The sequence below is a fragment of the Colias eurytheme genome, chromosome 9 (assembly GCF_061535395.1).
Source record: "Colias eurytheme isolate Ceu_HAF_F1 chromosome 9, ilColEury1 Martin Lab GWU primary, whole genome shotgun sequence".
Classification (NCBI taxonomy): domain Eukaryota; kingdom Metazoa; phylum Arthropoda; class Insecta; order Lepidoptera; family Pieridae; genus Colias; species Colias eurytheme.
Genome location: NC_142988.1, coordinates 7,141,639 through 7,160,804, shown reverse-complemented (window position 1 = coordinate 7,160,804; position 19,166 = coordinate 7,141,639). Strand labels below are relative to the sequence as shown.

At 34.1% G+C, this 19,166-nt stretch overlaps 1 protein-coding gene across 1 annotated transcript in view; it reads left to right on the top strand.

Moving 5' to 3' along the window:
* The first annotated feature begins 2,927 nt into the window (after positions 1-2,927).
* tnc (tenectin) overlaps positions 2,928-19,166 on the top strand; it is a 28,548-nt gene continuing 12,309 nt past the window's right edge. The window contains exons 1-2 of the mRNA XM_090105018.1: positions 2,928-3,198; positions 18,770-18,847. Of these exons, the coding sequence (XP_089961144.1) occupies positions 18,781-18,847 (67 nt within the window). The 5' untranslated portion in view covers positions 2,928-3,198; positions 18,770-18,780. The remainder of the gene's footprint in view (positions 3,199-18,769; positions 18,848-19,166) is intronic.

Below are 19,166 nucleotides of genomic sequence, written 5' to 3'. Positions count from 1 at the left end.
TTGTATGTACTTGAGTAACACTCAAATCCCAGTCGCCGTAAACAATTTGTGTAACGGGCAATTGTTCGATCTCCGGTTTGGGTGTCAGCAATATGTTATTGTCGTAATTTGCTTAATAAGACAAAAATATCGGTACGTGTGCGCTTTCCAATCTACATCGTTGATTCGTTATAAAATCATTGGTAGCTAATTTTAGACAAATTTATTTTTAAAACTTGAACGGTAGCTATAAACTTAAAAAACAATTATTAAATTTTTTTACTTACTAGCGGTCCGCCCCGGCTTCGCCCGTGGTACATGTTTACGTTTTCTCTACATAAGAACCATCCTCGTACTTCAAGGAATATAATAAAAAAAGAATTATCGAAATCGGTTCAGCCGTTCTCGAGTTATGCGGTTACCAACACATTTCGCGATTCATTTTTATATATAAGATTATCTATTCAATGCAGATTAAATTAAACACCTAACTAACATATCAACCACATTTTATAACGATAACAATATATTTTAAGGAGAAGACGTAGAGATAAGCTTCGCCATTTATAATACGCAAAGCTCTTATATTATATCCTAATCGATTTCTTATTTTGGGAGCAGTCAATAAATTGATAATAATAGAGTTCGGCGGGTTATAGATATTGTGGCGGGGAGTGCGTTTTGGGGTGGACAAAATCAATAGTCGGTACCTACGAATAGCTACCACTACATTCGCGAAATCTGCACACATTGCGATTCTTTATTTGGCTTATATCCGCTCACGTACGCCTGAACTTATTGTCTTTCGATTCTTCCGAGCAGGTGGCGCTTATAGCGCGTTTCATACTCTGAAACTACGGGGAATGAAAACAATACCTTATGAGTACGCCCTTTTTACTTTGTTTAGCGAGCAGTCACTTGTTAAAGTATTGTAACTCTCGTCTTTCTTGTCTATGACGGTGTTCAAAGGTGGATAAAAAGGGATAAGGGATATGTTTTCAGCGGGTTTTATTGGTGGCAATAATTTAGATAAAAATAATCTTTTTAATGAGAAGAATCTATTATTCAGTGTTCTTGTGTATTTGCTTAATAATATCGTTTAAATTTATTGTTATGGTTAAGATTATTCATAACTAATGAAAAATATTATTATTAGATATTGTATTTTGAAGGTATTTACAGTATGTACTTACAGTGGTATTCAATATGCATATAGCAAATTATAATTTTCGTCTTGATAATATCAAGTATCACGATAAATAAATTTTATTCATTACAGTTCAGTTATGACTGAGAATAAATTGCAAATAAAGGCACCTCAATTGTTGATCTATCAATCATATTTGCGCTACAGTTAAGTTTTAAAAAATGTGTGTCACATTGCGGATGCCAAGAAACTATCCCAATAATAAATTAGCATACTAATATATAGAGCCGTTATTTACGATTGAGTAGCTTTAATTAATCTAAACAAACCGAAATCAAAGATTTTATAGGGTTGGTTATTGCGTGAAAATAAATATCATATTGAGAAAAAATGAGTTTATATAGGATAATCAAATCAAAATAATATGGGCGTTGCTTTGGATAAGTGGAAGTTGTTTACTACTTGGGTGAATGTAAGACAATGGTATTTTTCTTATTATTGTTTTGTTATTTAGCGTGTATATTCTGTGTTATAAGTACGTTTATACTAAATTGTTGAAGCTCGAGTTACAACATTTACATACATGGTTTTTAAATGAAATGAAGAAAAATATTGATATTAAAATATGCTTTAGTTATAAAATACCTCTTTTCTACTTGATTGCTGTTATTTAATTGATGACAGGTTCCAATTTATTACCAAAGCTAATTGATTTATACCTCTTACATACTTACATTTCACATCTATCATTAATATACGAGACATATAAAATACCTTAATTTAATTGAATTTTTGATTTAATGAGATTGGATTTTATGTACGTAATTTTATAGAGCTATGGAAACATAATTAAGTATTTATTAAACACATTTAATTTAATAAATTTGTATGTTTTCATTCAATAATTTGGAATAAGTTCATTATAAAATGCAAATTGTGTATTCGTATTAGGTATACAAGTTAGCAATTGTTGATAAAATAACAAATAAGGTACATAATTTTGTGTTATTTAAATACGTATAAATTAGAATACTATTCTTATATAAATAAGCATTCGTTTAGTTACGCCACGAAAAGTATAAATTGGGTTTTGACAAAAATGTATCGGTGTTTATATTTCTCTAAGGATTTGTCTTTACTCTTCCCACATACTAACAGTGTTATTCCTAGTCCATTGCGTAGGTAGTCTACGGTTTCAATGTGCTTAGCACTGGTCAAGCGGGTATCCAGTTCTCGAGACTGGAGCTTTAAGGCAGTAACTATATTGAGATAAATAATGTTACATCCTTGCCGCTCCATGTTAGTCTATGTCTACAACTTCCGCAAGGTCCAATTAAGTTATACATCAATAATTGCGAGCGCTTTCAGTTTGAACTTTGAGACTAAATAGTTGATGATTAAATTAATTCAAAGAAATCTAATTGTTAATTATACGCAGATAGGATAGGAATAATACTGACTGTTTTTTGTACAGTTAACAATCATACTATGATTTGTTTTCAAACGAGTCGGTGTGAAGTGATTATTTTGCATGGCGTAACATTCACGTCGTGTATACGGAAGTCGTGACAAGTTCGGGATACGAGCTTTTGCTAATTGGCTGTAACTGATAGATAAGCAATAAAATCAATTGGGAGGACACCGACTGCATCTCCAATTTATGCCGATGTGGATTCGCGATGCGTCGTGGTCCGGCGCCGGCCCCCGCCACTGGTCCTCATATTTATACGTTAAAGCAGGCACTGCGCAGAGTTCAAACGTGCGACGGGCGCTCGAAACAGTAGACGATAGGAGAATCGCAACGCGTGGGTAGGCTAGGGCGAGTGCAGTGTGCAGTGCGTGCGGATCGTGTATCGCTGAAAGCTCGCGCTGCGAAGCCTCCGAGTACGGCGGCATCGCGCGAGCGCCCGCTTCGCGTCAGTGCCGGCCCGGCCGTGCCATAGGCATCACGTTTCGCTAATATCACTAACTGTTTGCTGCTGGACAGTGACACACACTTACACAACGACTACGAATTATTTAAACGATATACTACCACGGAAGTGGACGCGAACTTATTGCTGAAAAGTGAGGTGAGTGTTTTAATTTTAATATATTTTATTTTAATATTGATAATTTTTACGCAATTATTTAATTATAAAAATAAAATAATAGGTTCAAAAGACGGCATGATACACAGTTTGGAATTTGTAATTTAGAATTAGTTTGTAGATCCGCCAACGCTTCGAAACTGAAAGAGCCGGTTCCTGAGCTTTTCCAACTGAGCGTCGCCGCCGTCGCGTTCAGTGAATTGCTCAAAGAGCTTATTCTATTGTTTTTATTATTAACCTTGTTTCAGTTAATTATTTAGATCATTTTTTTACAAGTATTCAAATTTAAATGTTGTTGTGCTTCCAAGCTAATATAATAAACTTTTATTGATATCTAAGATAGTAATATTAAAAAATAGGTAATTGTTTATAATTGAATTAAAAAAATTATACGTTAATTCTTTCACTAATTTTAATTATTCTGTATTTATTTTAAATAATATTTATTTAAACATTAAATACTGATATAAAATTGTACTTATGTGTGATTTTTGCCTGTATTCAGGATAGTGTTAAAAAATTAAATATCCCTATATAGTAAATAAAGTAGAGTTGCCATTTTCTGTCGTCTACGAGCAGATTCGATCAAACCGTGTGGCACGAGAACGAGCGTGGCCAATCCAATATTTTACACTCGCCACCGCTAATCATTTGCAATTGTACTTACAAAGTAGGCTGAAATCAAATCAGCCACTTTATAACAATAATCTTTACACATTTATTTCGGTGACGTATTAAATGGAAGTATGAAGGAAAAACCTTTTCTATCGAGTCATATATTTTTAACATTGAGACAAATTTTCATCATTTATGCGGGTAAAAAAATATGGTAATTATTGTAAAGTAGGAATTAAATTAAAATTAAATTATATCATCTTATATATTATCACAGATTACTAAATAGTTACTTGGTAACCTTTATTAAATATAAAATATATATTACATATTACAATTAAGATATAAAATATAACTGATGTACTATGCATTATTTTTATAAAATATTATATTTTAGAACAAATTTTCTACACCTAGTTAACTACCCTATGGAAAACTACAAAATATTTTTGCCCATTGCATTTTGCTTAAAACACGCCACTATTAATCAAATACCTGAGTTAATTTACAATACATTATATTATATTCTAAAAATATAAACAAGAATTTTCAAGTAAATTGAATAGTTTTTGTAGAACTCATACTACATAGGTCACGGTAATGTCTATCATTTTCAAATTATTCAAACAGTTCCGCGATTTGACGTCTTGAAACTTATCTTAATTAAAAATAACTTTAATTTTTACTTACTTTTTATTAATCTTAATCTAATATTATAAAATATATAATCTGAATTTATGCAAGGACCCTAGTTAAAATAAAAAAAAATATTTTTTTGCACGGAAAATATACGTATAGTCTATAGATATTCAATATACACATATGTAGCTTAACTATTATGTATGTTTATATGTCGCATGATCGCATAGATCATATTGGAAAGTTGGAAAGAAGACTTGACTTACATACAATATAGCGATACTTGGTCAACAACAAAATCTAGTGCATTAGTATAAATCGAGAGACAAGAGCGAGTGCGAATCATCGCTTTCGACGTGGTTGATTGCGCAAAGCTCGGCGGGCAGCGGACGCACAGTTCAAGAGCAGGGTGAAGGTTCCGACGCCGATACGCCCTTCATCTCGCAACTTACGCAAACCCTTGTCGCATTACATTATCGCGCAATTACAATATTCGCATGTAATACGTTGAATCACTCGCTGTGTACGCTTCGCTATTTAAAGCTTCACCGACCGACCGCTATGGCCAAGTTTAATAAATATTTAATGTCGCTTGACATGTAGCTTACTAGGAACTATCTTTACTGCGAATGGGAAGTATTAATAGGAACCTTTTGTTTCTTTCTAAATAATGATACCTGAAAACCTAGTATTATATAATTATTAAAAATATTTCACATGGAATACATATTTACTATTGTAAGATTTTATTGGATCATGTATTATGTGCATTTTTATTCAGAATACCTATGTTTAAGTTATTAAATAATCAGTCAAGTAGTTTTCAACAAAGAATTGACAAGTTAATAAGTTTTGTTTGAAGTTTACAAAAATTCTGTAATGTTTACTCATACTTTAGATATGCGTAATTTGATTCGATCTTAACACGAGGCATCGCAAAGAAAAGAGGTTTCAAACCGTAGTAAATGGTGCTTTCTCGGAAATAAGTCTCTAATTCTACGGTTATTATAACCACATAAAAATCGTATTTTGTCACGCGAATGTTACGGTCTATGTTTATTATTGTTGTGAAGCTTAAAAATTAATTCGACAATGGCACCGGTAAATCGGTTCTATAATGATATATTTTATCATGTGCTTAGATAAAGTTACGGCGATATAGTTTTCGTTTAGTTGCAGTCTATATAATATATATTCTGTAAGCTAATTAAATAATAGTAAAATAAGTTTTTTGCGAACGTTTATATTTAAATAGAATTAACCCCTTTAAATAATATCGCATCTCGCCCTTATTCATCCCAATATTTTTCAGCCGCGTACTCCCAAGGCATGCAAACTAAACAATTTTATTTCCAACGTTCCTATGGCAAGGTTGAGAAACTTCCGATTCTTTTGTTTCTCGTTGAGCCTGCATTTAGCGCACGGAATTACGCTTATTTGATGGGATTTAAATAGCTACATGACTTCTTCTTCACGACCCTGATGTTTAGTTGCTTTTTTTGACAAATGCAAAAACACAAGGCCAATAGCATCACTTCTTATTGTTTGAGGATATCAAATTCATGTCCTATTCATCGTCGATCATTTTATCGTTTAAACATAATGACTTGCTAAGTACGTGATGAGTTAATTTGTTTTATTCACTGCGGAATATTTATGATTCTGATTTCTGACGAGTAGGTACCAAAAGATTACACCGACATAGAGAGGTAGAGATTCTAGTGTCGACAATCTGAATATTTATTTAAATAAATAAATAAATAAATGGTAAACGAGTAAAGGTACTGCTTCTGCATCAATGAAAGCGGGCGTCAATATGTGCATACCTAGACATTAAATTGTTGACGTACAAAGCCGTGACAGAATGCGCTCGCGGCGCGTCGCACTGCTTGTGGACGGCGAGCCACGCGCCGCGGCCGGCGAGGCTTCCTGAGAAAATGACAACTTATGGGTAACTGAATCTGGGCTTCATGGGTGCCATTGACCTGGGTTATCCGATGCAATCAGTGCATGTTCAATACATACAAATAAATAAATAAAAAACAAAGAGAAAATAAAGCTCTAAAGTTACGTTTATAATATATAGAACGCTATAAATTAAAATAAGATTACAGCAAATACCAAAGTTTCTTAAAAGTTTTCACGTTAAGTATTCCAAGCGTTGTAAGTAAATGATGGGGCAATTTTCGTTTTGAGAAAATGGTATCATAACACACTTTCGCACGGAATCAACACCGTTATTCTGTATCAAGATGGACATAAAAACTCGTCATTATTTTTTACACGCTATTTTATTTTTTGGACTTCATTGTATTACGGCTATTAGGTACTCAAAACTTTTACTCCCATTGCATTTCGTTACTTAGTGGAATTAGTTAATATTTATTTTGTACCTTTTTATAACTTATGTTATTAGTATACTGAACTGAATGGAAATTATTATATTGTTAGATATTAATTAATATGAATAGAGATTGAATTTTCGAATCAGTGAATATTTCCTTTTGATATCTTACTATTAGCGAAACTTAAAAGTCAATGAGGAACGATAGCATATTCATAGATTCCGCGGAAGAGAAGGCTGACACAGGTTGTATGCAAGAAACCTCGTGGCAGTTCATCACTTGAATATCAATATATGTATAGCCGCCTCTCGATGCCGGTCACAATGACCGATAAAAGAGAAACGCACGAATATGACCCTACATGAAGTTCGTTTAAAATTCACATTCAATAACAATACCTCATTCCGTGTTCGGTGCCACCAAAAGGAATGTAGGTTATGATGTTATTTAGCCTCAGTTTTTTACTGCTCTAAGTTTTTATTACAATAGTTACCTAGCATCAATCAGCGTCGTATAAGGCGTGAAAGTTCTGACGTCACTGTGCCAAATTATTATCTCAAGTAGTCAAGTCTATATGCCCTCTGGCTATTGGATTGACATATTTATTAACTTTCATTTAAACTACTTTGTATTGTACAGTGATTGTACAGCTAATCTCTAAAAAACAAACACTTAACGCCTTACTTTTTATTATTTAGCACCTACTTGTATATGGTTCCGTTGAATCAGCTAGCGGTGGTCATTAGATACTCAAATGTACACAAAATGGAAAAGAACTTCTTTCATACTATTATACATCTACGTAAATGCTAGATTCGGCCAGTTTGTCTCTGGATAATGCACGGCCTCAATAGTTCTGCTATTCCTTTTCAAAATAATTCTCGACTCAGTGGCTGAATTGTGTCGTGAAGTCCATACAAACTACGAACTTTGACATCGATAATTTGGAAATCTAAGAATCGTTAAATAAAAATAAATTCCTATTTGCTGTATTCCTATACATTTCATAACTTCAGTAGAGTCGTGAATTAACAAAATTATTTACTTTGAGCTGATTATATATATATATATATATATATCTTCTTATATATAAAATTCTCGTGTCACAATGTTAGTCTGCATACTCCTCCGAAACGGGTGGACCGATTCTCATGAAATTTTCTGTGCATATCGGGTAAGTCTGAGAATCGGCCAACATCTATTTTTCATATGTACCACGGGCGAAGCCGGGGCGGACCGCTAGTATATATATATTATATGAATTGTAATCATGGGAGAAACTACATGTTTTTAACAAAAAGACTAGAAATGTGTTTCATTTGCTACTTCATTAAAGAGCTCTCGACTGTTCAGAGCCCAAACTTATGGCACCCACGCTCTAAATAACAAGTCAAATAGACATGTCCACTTTACCATTTACCAAGTAAAAATTCTCAAGTTTTGTTTGCGTAGGTCTTTTACCAATTAGTATTTGTACCGATATATATGACTTTGTGTTAGTGAAGTGTGTCTGTTGCATACACTACAAACTTTGTCTAGAGCCCGACTCGTCGAGCAGAGGGCGAGGCGTGAGAGAATAAGGAGTCTACTTAACACTGAAGAACCTTTGTTTGCGTTCAAATAAAAGTGGTTTGGATTTTTGTGAACGTCTTTGAAACTTTCGATCCGGGAAAATAGGAAAAAAAACTAAATAACATTGACCCGTCATTGTAAACGAACACTCGCCAAGAATTTTGAAACAAATGCACTTCATTTCATTGTCTGTATACGTAACCTTTTTCGTGATCAAATAATAAAACAGGCATCGTTGAATTTTATTATGTGTCATTGATATAAATACCGCAAAATCGTAAATCGCTCAATGTTCACGAATTTTGGTAGGCTAAAAAAACAACGTTCTTAGAAAGAACATAATACCGATTGGAATCGTCGATAATGGTTTGCGAATCATAATTATGACGATTATAAAAAATGCTAAGAGTGTTTATAAAGTTCATGTTGTTTTATCGAGCGGAACGCGCGATGTCATTGTCCTAAGAGTGGGTATGGTGCTTGCACTCAGGGTCCATTTGCAATCTTAGCTACGGAATGAACTCTATATTGTTAAAAACGTGGGCATTTCCTCTGTAATTAAAAATATTTGACACGACGTACTTAAAACTGTTGGCAGAATATTAATCTACAATATTTTATATTTTTCTGATCATTGATTCTTTCGTGTTGTAGAATTCAGTGTATAGATTCATGATAACATTTAACACTTGGATAAGTAATAAATACTTCATCACCTTGACAGTACCAACGCTTTTTGTTGAATTTATTTTCGGGACTAATAATTATTATATTATTTAACTCTTATATTTTCTCGAGCTAACCATAACTGTTTGTTCCTTCAATGTGCAAAAACGAAGCTTATAAATAATTCTTTGAGATATACTTAGGTTTATATTTTTATAAAGTACCTATGCATATTTCTTATATGGCAATCATAAAAATAAATTGTTAACTATTAAAATTGAGAATTTCTAATCTGTGGAAATGATTTCAAGAGTAAATGTTGTTTCAATACTAGTTTAAGGAAATTAATGGCCATTGCGTTTACGTAATCAACGAACAAATCAGAGTAACGGGATCACTTTAATGTACATAAAGGCAGAAACTGGAAATAAACATAAAGGGTACATATTTGAGAGTTACAAATAACTCTTTGTAACTACGAAATAAAAATTTCATTTCGTATTGAGACGGACAGCTCTATTACGATAAGAGTGACGGCTTATCTTCTTCATGCATCAAAATCGATTTTAACGTCCATTTCTTTACTTAACATCCGTGATGCAATACTCAATCGTACACCATTTAACGATAATAATATACATTTATAAATATTCAGTGTTATTTTTTATTTCAACGTGTAAAACAAATAAGAGAAGTTTTTTTTTGATTTTATAGAATCTATTATCTTATTATTCCTGAATGTGCGTGGGCATTTCTTATACGTTTCGATGCGGTAAGTGGCACGAAAATCTGCGGCATCTTTATAACGGTACAAAACCACCTGTAATATGAGATGTTGCATATAGCGACTATAAGTGAAATGAGATAATTTCCGGTCTCAGGCCCCTTTGTATGATTATTATTTGATAGATACCAAATGCAATATAGAACGTGTTTAAAATAATCTCGTTATAATCAGTCATGAAAATGTTGTCTATAATTTTCGTTTGCTCTAGAATAAATTGACCGTTATTGTTTTGTTGGAAAATTATTTGAAATACTAAAACATAATTTAAAAATAAATTGAACGTAATATGTGCATATACATCGAATACTCGAATGGATGTCGATGTTGATGTGCCGTGGATGGTCCTCACGATCGCACTACGCGGTTGTGCAGGCTCGGCCCGAACGCCGCTATTGTGACTCCGACTTACTAAATCAATATTTGCACAGATGTCGGCGTAAGAGCATACTATGCTCGTAGCGACCTAAAATTCATACAGCTTATATGGCAACGTTAGCGGTAAATTTTCTCCACAGCTACTTGTATTCCTTCAAATGTGGGTCGATGCTGTACGCATAACTTGACCCCGACCGTGGTGGACTCAAGAGGTTCATTAATATCTGGTCGCATTCGATAGTGTAAGACACTAATAATCGTCAGTGGGTGGGTTTCACAGAAAATATAATAAAGAAATATGAAACGTTCTTACTTATCTAACTTATCAGTGTATGTACAGGTGCAAATAATATGTAGAAGGTTATAATAATTATGGTTTTACGCATAACATTTTAAATAAATTATGAATGGTTTGCACAATAACTCCTTAATGATTGTTTACAACAGCATAGCCTTCCTAAATAAAATGCAAAGGCGAATAAATATTCCGTTTACGAGCACTATCCTCACAGTGCGTTAAAATTTAATGATTTCTACAAGTTCAATAACAGTTTACCTCTAGCATAGTGAGTTGATTAAAACACGACTTTTAATAGCTTTCATTTAATAGCCTTTGCAATAAAATCCAACCTCACAGCTAGATAATAATGTCGGCAAGTTAAATCTAAAGGTTCGCACGAGGGAACTTCGCATATTATGCGATTATTTATAATAATTATAGATATTCCATAACAGTTTTTTTTACATAACTATAAAAAGTCTAAATCAATTTTAGCTGTGGTTGCCAAGTGAAAAGGAAAAGCATATTTTTCTAAGCGATGAACACGATTCCCGTGTAATATGATAATGCATCACATAAATATTTCATGTTTAAGCCCTTTTTATCGTTTTTGTACCAGAACCCGTTCTTGTGTTGCAGTTTCTATGAGAAAAGTAGAGAACAAAGCCTCAATTTTTAATTTGTTTTTTGCTACGAATTGCTATAAATATAAAGAAATGTTTCATATTTACTAGCTATTGCACCAAAACATATTTTTATATTCAAAGAGTTGTTGCAAACGTGGCAAATAGATGTACAAATGCAATCCAATGCTCACGGCTCTAGTACAAATATTCTACTTGCAAGTCTTGTAAACCACGTTTTAAACAGACAAATGGTTAACGGAGAATGCCTATAAAGTTCCACTACGTGCCTATGGTCGGTCGTTTAAAATTAGGTTTTGACGGTCATTTGTAAGACCTGGCCATTCATTGCTTACACGGAGATATGACCGGTAATGACCGACCGGCTATCGGCCAGACCCTCGTAAAGGCTGTTCGACACGAACTATTCGTACATGACTGTGAATACAAGTCAATAAACATCACGTTGGTTGTACTTACTTCCTAGTATGCAGTGTAACTGTACTCATAAGTGAGCTTCACGCCCTAACAACACTTTTGCCAAAAACATTGCCCCTTTGATTGTATTTGAAACTCAACCATATCAGATTTAAAGGTCCCTTGTATGTGCATCGTCTCTTATTTAGTAGGGTGTGTATAAGTGTTTCGGGTCAGTGGTCGCCCAAATAACTACTTAATATCAGAAACATCGTATCCCCACAGGGCAGAGAACGTGGAAGGGTGGTATGGCGAAATGGTGTCGTTAATTACAGAAGGGCAACACAAAATGGTATTAGTCTCCATCTAATATTGAATGTTTGGTCTCATTGACAATGCTTAATATTAATAGGAAATTTAACGTACAAGTTTGTTTATCCTCCTCCTTTTGGGTATTTACAATACTGCTTCTCCTTAATAAGAGTGTCGAATCGAGTGTCACAAATAGATTACCTACTCGAAGATATTTAAATAATAATGCTTTTCTTTTCGCAAGTGTAGTCCATTAATAAAGTCATTACGAGTTATGTCAAATCATTTGAGTTAAGAATTGGTAAAAATGTCAGCACACCTTGAATGTGAGTGGTGGCGCGGCAAAGGCACGCAGGGGCAACGTTCGTCGTGTGAGCGGCGCGGCCGCGAGCTATCGCGAATTTATAGTATGCCTAGCAACAGTACTCACACCTCTCCATTCCTCACTCCTTTCTGCGAACTCATGGACCAAAAAGGATAACGATCGCGTCCAAAAGGCATATAAAACATTACTGCAATTAGGTTCGCAAATAACACAATATATTTTCGAAAAAGGTTTTTCGTAGGTCAATGACCAATATAAAAATTTGAAATTTTAGTTAATTTGATAGAGAATTTACAGAAATCACAAAAAAAATCTAATACCTCCACCCATATAGATACTTACTATTATATGTTTTTTAAGATATATATCGGAATCACGAAATAGAATGGAACTAAGATAATTCGTAAAATATCTGTTCAGAATGTTAACACTGTGTAACGGTGATGAGATGTCTAGCTCGGATTTACCTAAATTATTCGGACTACGTTGGTCAAGCGTACGTGCGCTTGCGCAGTGCCTGATATCGCAGTCTGGCTCGAACAGCCACCTCTACATAAATAAGTAGTAAGTACCCAATACCTGGGGTCAAGTTAATATGGAGCGTGAGATATCGTAGCTTTGCCTTACTTATATGCATAACACGTTTCAATATTATTTTAAACAATCTTGACTAAATTTTAATTGCACAAACTAAAACGGACCCCTTATAGTGTTAAAATTAATTCGGAATCAATGACACCTATTACAGGATTACATGTAGGTTCTCTACATGTAATCCTGTAATAGGTAAAGAAAATTCAGGAAAAGTAAAGTTAACTTTATATATTACTAGCGGCCCGCCCCGGCTTGGCCCGTGGTACATATGAAAAATAGATGTTGGCCGATTCTCAGACTTACCCGATATGCACAGAAAATTTCATCAGAATCGGTCCACCCTTTTCGGAGGAGTATGCAGACTAACATTGCGAGTTGTGACACGAGAATTTTATATATAAGATTTACAGTCTATAGTCTATACCTATCTTCTTATATATAAAAATGAATCGCAAAATGTGTTGGTAAGCGCATAACTCGAGAACGGCTGAACCGATTTCGATAATTCTTTTTTTATTATATTCCTTGAAGTACGAGGATGGTTCTTATGTAGAGAAAACGTAAACATAAACAACGACTGCTAGTACTATCATATTATTCATAACGTCAATTATTTACGTCATTTTTTAATCGCGTGGATTCTTTTACTATATTTACATATAAATTGACCATTTAAACTATTGTGATTTAAACGTTGGTTATAAATTTGCATATCAAATGTGTTTTTTACAACAAACTATGTTGCTCTGGAACAATAAAAATGGATTGTTTCGTTTAGATAAGATGTGAAGAAAGTGCTAATAAAAAAAACCCAAGAACTGTTATGTAGTGTAGCAGTCTAGATAGTTTTTACTGGTACGATCTGACACAAAATTTGCACGGGTCAACGAACTCCAAACGACTTGCGAGGGAAACTAATATTTGCTCTCTTCCTACCCATTTTCCTAAGAGACGCAAACTCTGTCACGTGAATTTCCTTCCACATGAGTGCCCTATATCGAACCCTCTTAACTTTATATATTATTCAGTGTATAAACATAAACATGCGTAGGTTTAGGCCCTTTGGAATAAGCTGAAAGGTATCGAAAGTAGAAAGATGGAGACGGTGAATAATTATGTGCTAACAATGGTATTTAATAAACATTAACGTTCGTTATCCGGAATGCGTGATGTGTAGTTGCATGTTCTAGATACTTTGTATGCACGTGTCTCCACGTCTGCCGTTAATCGACCGCTACACTTTGGAAACAATTATTGCCTAATAACAATGCAGTGATACTTTTGGCCGAATCTAATAACAACTAGCTGTCGCCGTGTCCACGACTCCTATGCTAATCATTGGTAATTTACGACGCTTGATAATCGCGAGTCGCGTACGTGAGCGCATTGTGCGAACAGCGAGCGCGTGCATGGGATAGTTGAGCGTGCGAACACGCCTCGCCCGCGCTTCCACCGTCAGCCATCACTTCTACCCTTCACTCTATTTATCAATTTAGGTTTTGTAGTGGTACCTTTCAAGCATAGGGTATTGTTTATATTGAAGTAAATACATAGCTCTTCCAATTTATACGCAATAAGGCGATCCGATATATTACTGTCTGTAGGAGTCTTTGACTCATAAAATGTCGGAACAATTATATTGCAATACGGAACCTTTTCGTGACAACAACAATATCAATAAAAGCAAGCATAATAGGACTTGACATTGAAGTAAGTTGTCTGAGAAATTGGTGTCAATGTTCGCTGCGGTTGCAGTGTTCCGAAATTATGTGTTGGGCAAGAGCGGGCCCGGCACGAGAAGCTCTCCGCCGGCCACCGACCCAGCGGTGCTGATCGCGACGCCCTTCCGATACCATTCAATCATCTTTTATTGATTTCTAAAGCGATTGCAGTAGCTCTTAGATTGCATCTATATTCGGTCGTAAATGTAGCCATATAATCGAATTATAGCAGATTCCGTTACTAACCACTTGTGTGCTGCTATTAAAATAATTGTATTGTATATAACGGAGTGTTTTAATCAAAATCAAAATAACCATACACTTATTGTGCAATAGTATGATTGAGAAGGCATTAAGATATCTCAATATGAAAGAAAGCAGATTTTATTACAATATAGGAGTGGTTGTAATACGATTCTATTTTTATTTAAAGCGGAAGGCTAACGTTAGCGTAGCGGCGCGTAGCTCTCTGTAAATCTCCATAAAAACTACTTAGGAAAGACGCTGACCCCTTAAGGTGCCATAAAGTTGTAATTTACGTTATAGTGTAACCCTGTCTGACATTTATTTATCTTAAGTTATTTTAATCAGATTACTGTTACTTTTGACGCTACATCAGTACAACAAACGGTATACTAAATTATGTTTGGGAAGTAGGACTCCATTGTATACATTAGAGCAGAGGCATTTATATTTCAAAAAAATATCTCAATAATTTAACTGTTTTATAGTCGAATATAAACGACGTTTCAACGAATGAACAATGTCAAATTACAAAAAAATATACTTTAAAATTTACTGATTCTTTCTATAGTTAGTTTGGTAATTGTTAGAGATAGACAGATATATAGAGCTTTTGAAATAACTATCTATAAGTTCAAGAGATGGGTGATAAAAAGCCGAGATATTTTTAGCAAATAAACAGATAGTTGTTGAATTATCTGCGCCCTCACCCTCACTCACGGCGGAGGTGACTTGCGAAGCGTCTAGACGGGGGACCCCTGCCTATCTGGAAATATAATAACGTTTATCTAAGATGAGCTTCAATTGAGTTACCAAAAATATTGATCACGGTCATTACATTCCAAAGTATATGTTCAAAAAATTGCAAAAATTCTCATCCACCATGCGAGATGTCTAGGCGCAATTCTAATGACGGGTTAGTGACTAGAGAAAGAAAAAGTAAAGGTAAACATTCCCCCATCAAGTATTACAAAGTTGCTTGGAATTGTAAAAAAGGAAATTGTAAGCAATGAATAAGCATAGGAGGTAGGTAGGCTCCAGGAACAACAAATACAAGATGTAAGTGTAGGTGTGAGGAGAACAACAGGCGCGCTCGGATGCGTTCCCACGCTAGCGGCTATGAGCTGGAGTAACAATAATCTGCCCTGTAGTTATTGACTCCTGGAACCAACATGCAAATATATTATGCAACTTGCTTATAGATAAAATCATTCACTATTTATTTGAGTAGCCATAATCGTATGGGTTTTATAAATAGTTATGTTCAGGGTCTTTGGAACCCTTATAGGTTGTATATCAATTATTTCGCAAGTTGGGATAGAATATTCCCATTTTATTGATAATAAAATACAAAACTATATAATATAACTATATTAAATAAAAAATAAAACTATAAAATAAAATCCGTCTTTTAAATAACCATATTGGTTATTTAAAAATAATCTGTCAAGTGATATTGAAAATTTTAAATATTAAAATCAACAAAGCAGACTTTTTATATCACAATTAAGTACAATAATTAATGAATGCAATACGTAATGAATGATGACTTTTATAATTCACATAAGTAGGTACATATTTGAATGTCTTTTAGTATGAAAAATATAAAACTACTGAACACATGGATATTTTTTGTGTAGTCGGATAAAAGAAGAAAATTCTAGTAAAAATATTTAAATACTGAAATAAATTTTGGATTTCGTCTTCGATTAATAAAAAGTCAAATTACAATAAATTTGGCGTATAAGACGTAAAGTATTTATTACATTTACTTTGAAAGGATTTCGTTTATTATATTATGTACCTACATATTATTATCATAAATGATTCTTATCCGTGCGTTATTATCATTAGATAGAGGATATATCGTTTTCCGATGCTGAGAATACGGCCAATAAAATAATACGACAGGCTTATAATAAACGGCAATGTATATATCCGGTATTCATAAAAACATCTCATTGATACATGGATGTGTGCGCATCGTCGGGGTGCACACACGCGGCGACCCTCGGGCTCCCTCCTCTCAAGCACGCGTCCTCAATGCTTACTTCAACGACACATATTCCCGCCGCCGCCCTCGCGTTTACCTCTATTTATTACGTCCAAGCAGGAAAGAGCCAAGAACACTTCAGAACTCCTTTAAAGTATTCCTTGCTGCTTGTATTACGCATAAAGTTATTAATTAAAAAATCTCGGCTACTATTCCGCTTGAATCAACACATTTTAATCAAGAAAGTTGAAAGAGCCTTAATAAGCTCGCAACGCTATTTTACCTTGCCGTTCAGAGAAAACTTTTTTAATATTATTCGTACTCATTCTTGCGGTTAGAAACCAAGTGGTTTTTGTTCTTTCCGACCCGTATTTAGGTTAAAATATTTCCAGGCTTTTTAGGTAGTTGCTAATTCATACGTTCCTTGTACCTACTTATGCACTATTTTGCTTTTGTACTTTAAACTATGGAATGAAAATCTACCCACTTCGTAGAACAGAAATTTAATATTTTCAATATTTTTTTTCTGCAAAGTTCGCATAAAATGAAATTTCTTGGATCTGTTTAACATTTCAAACTTGAATACTTAATTAAAACTTGTATTAATTTCAGCACATAATGATTGATCTGGGTTATATGCAAATTTTTTTAAAAGGGCTTGAGTGGCTTCCTAAGATTAACCTACTTCTTTGAGAACTCTGAAATTTCCATATTATATTAAAATTCATTGTAACAAAGCGCTGATTTGTAATTTAGAAAGTATTAGGAAGATAGGTATTTGTATGTATAAAAATATATAAGTACGGTCGAAGTTGAGAACCTCCTCTTTTTTAGTCGGTTAAAAATTAAGAGATTCGAAGTAAAGAATGTTATTTTTATTTTTATACATATAACGATTAGTCCAGTCTGTGGGGAAATGTAAAAGCCTCTGCTCTACAAAAGGTGGCGTAGAAAATGTTTTGAAACAATATTGTTTAGGTATGAAAGGTTAATAAAAATCCAAGTTTTCGACCTTGACGGACCCAGGCGCTAGCCGCCATCTTGAATTAAAGGTGCTAAAATTAGGTATATTTTAAATAACTTCTCAATTGTTTACTAAATCACAAAAGTGTCTATGAGGGGTTCAAAGAAGACAAAATTACCTACATTTTTTTCATACATGATTATTCTGTAAGTCTTAAAGGTAAAAAGTTACAAGCGACGGAAATAATAATATTTACAGAAATCGTATAATTTTAATTTTGTTTAAAAATTGTGCAGCAATCTTTTTTTATTCTTTTTGATGGCCCGGGCTGGTTAATGGTGGCTTCTTCATTATCGTCGCTGAAATTTTCTGTTTCATTGTCTGTATTTTTAGTTTCCAACCATGAAATTTCGTCGATTAAATTTACTTTTTATTGATAACTTTATGAATCGTTCATATCGGATATCTTCTAAGGATTCCTTATCCATGTCCCCTCCGTAAAAAGTTATTAGAAAGCGTGCTCCAGCGTCTTCGATTTCTTCTGGTCATGATGACGAAATTTCATGGTTGGAAACTAAAAATACAGACAATGAAACAGAAAATTTCAGCGACGATAATGAAGAAGCCACCATTAACCAGCCCGGGCCATCAAAGAGAATTAAAAAATGATAGCTGTACAATTTTTAAACAAAATTAAAATTATATGATTTCTGTAAATATTATTATTTCCGTCGCTTGTAACTTTTTACCTTTAAGACTTACAGAATAATCATGTATGAAAAAAATGTAGGTAATTTTGTCTTCTTTGAACCCCTCATAGACACTTTTGTGATTTAGTAAACAATTGAGAAGTTATTTAAAATATACCTAATTTTAGCACCTTTAATTCTAGATGGCGGCTAGCGCCTGGGTCCGTCAAGGTCGAAAACTTGGATTTTGATTAACCTTTCATACCTAAACAATATCGTTTCAAAACATTTTCTACGCCACCTTTTGTAGAGCATAAATACCTACAGACTGGATTAGATGTATTGTTGGTCTTGTAAATGTTGGTCATTATAAGTTTGTGTTTATTGTTTCAGAGGGACGGCAAATGGATCAGAGGCGCGCGGCGGCGGCGCTTCTAGCGCTGGCCGCGTGCTTTGCGTGCTCAACAGCAGGTATGATACCATTATATGAAGAGATTATTTGATTTCAAGTATATGTCTTATTTTCATAGCCCAGCCATCATATGTATAGCCCACTTTTATGTAGTTGAGCTTCGGTAAGAAGAGGGCACGTTACGTATCGGGGTAGTTGTTTATAGGAAAATTATGGGTGTATGAATAAATTCAGTTATTCAAAAAAAAAGCACAGAAACATGTTTGCCAACTTGCCAAGCACACGTGTCAGAAGTGAAACTTTTTTGGCAAAATTCAAAGATGCTGGTGGATACTAAAATACATTATTAGAGGATTTCCCACTAGCCTTTATGCAAAA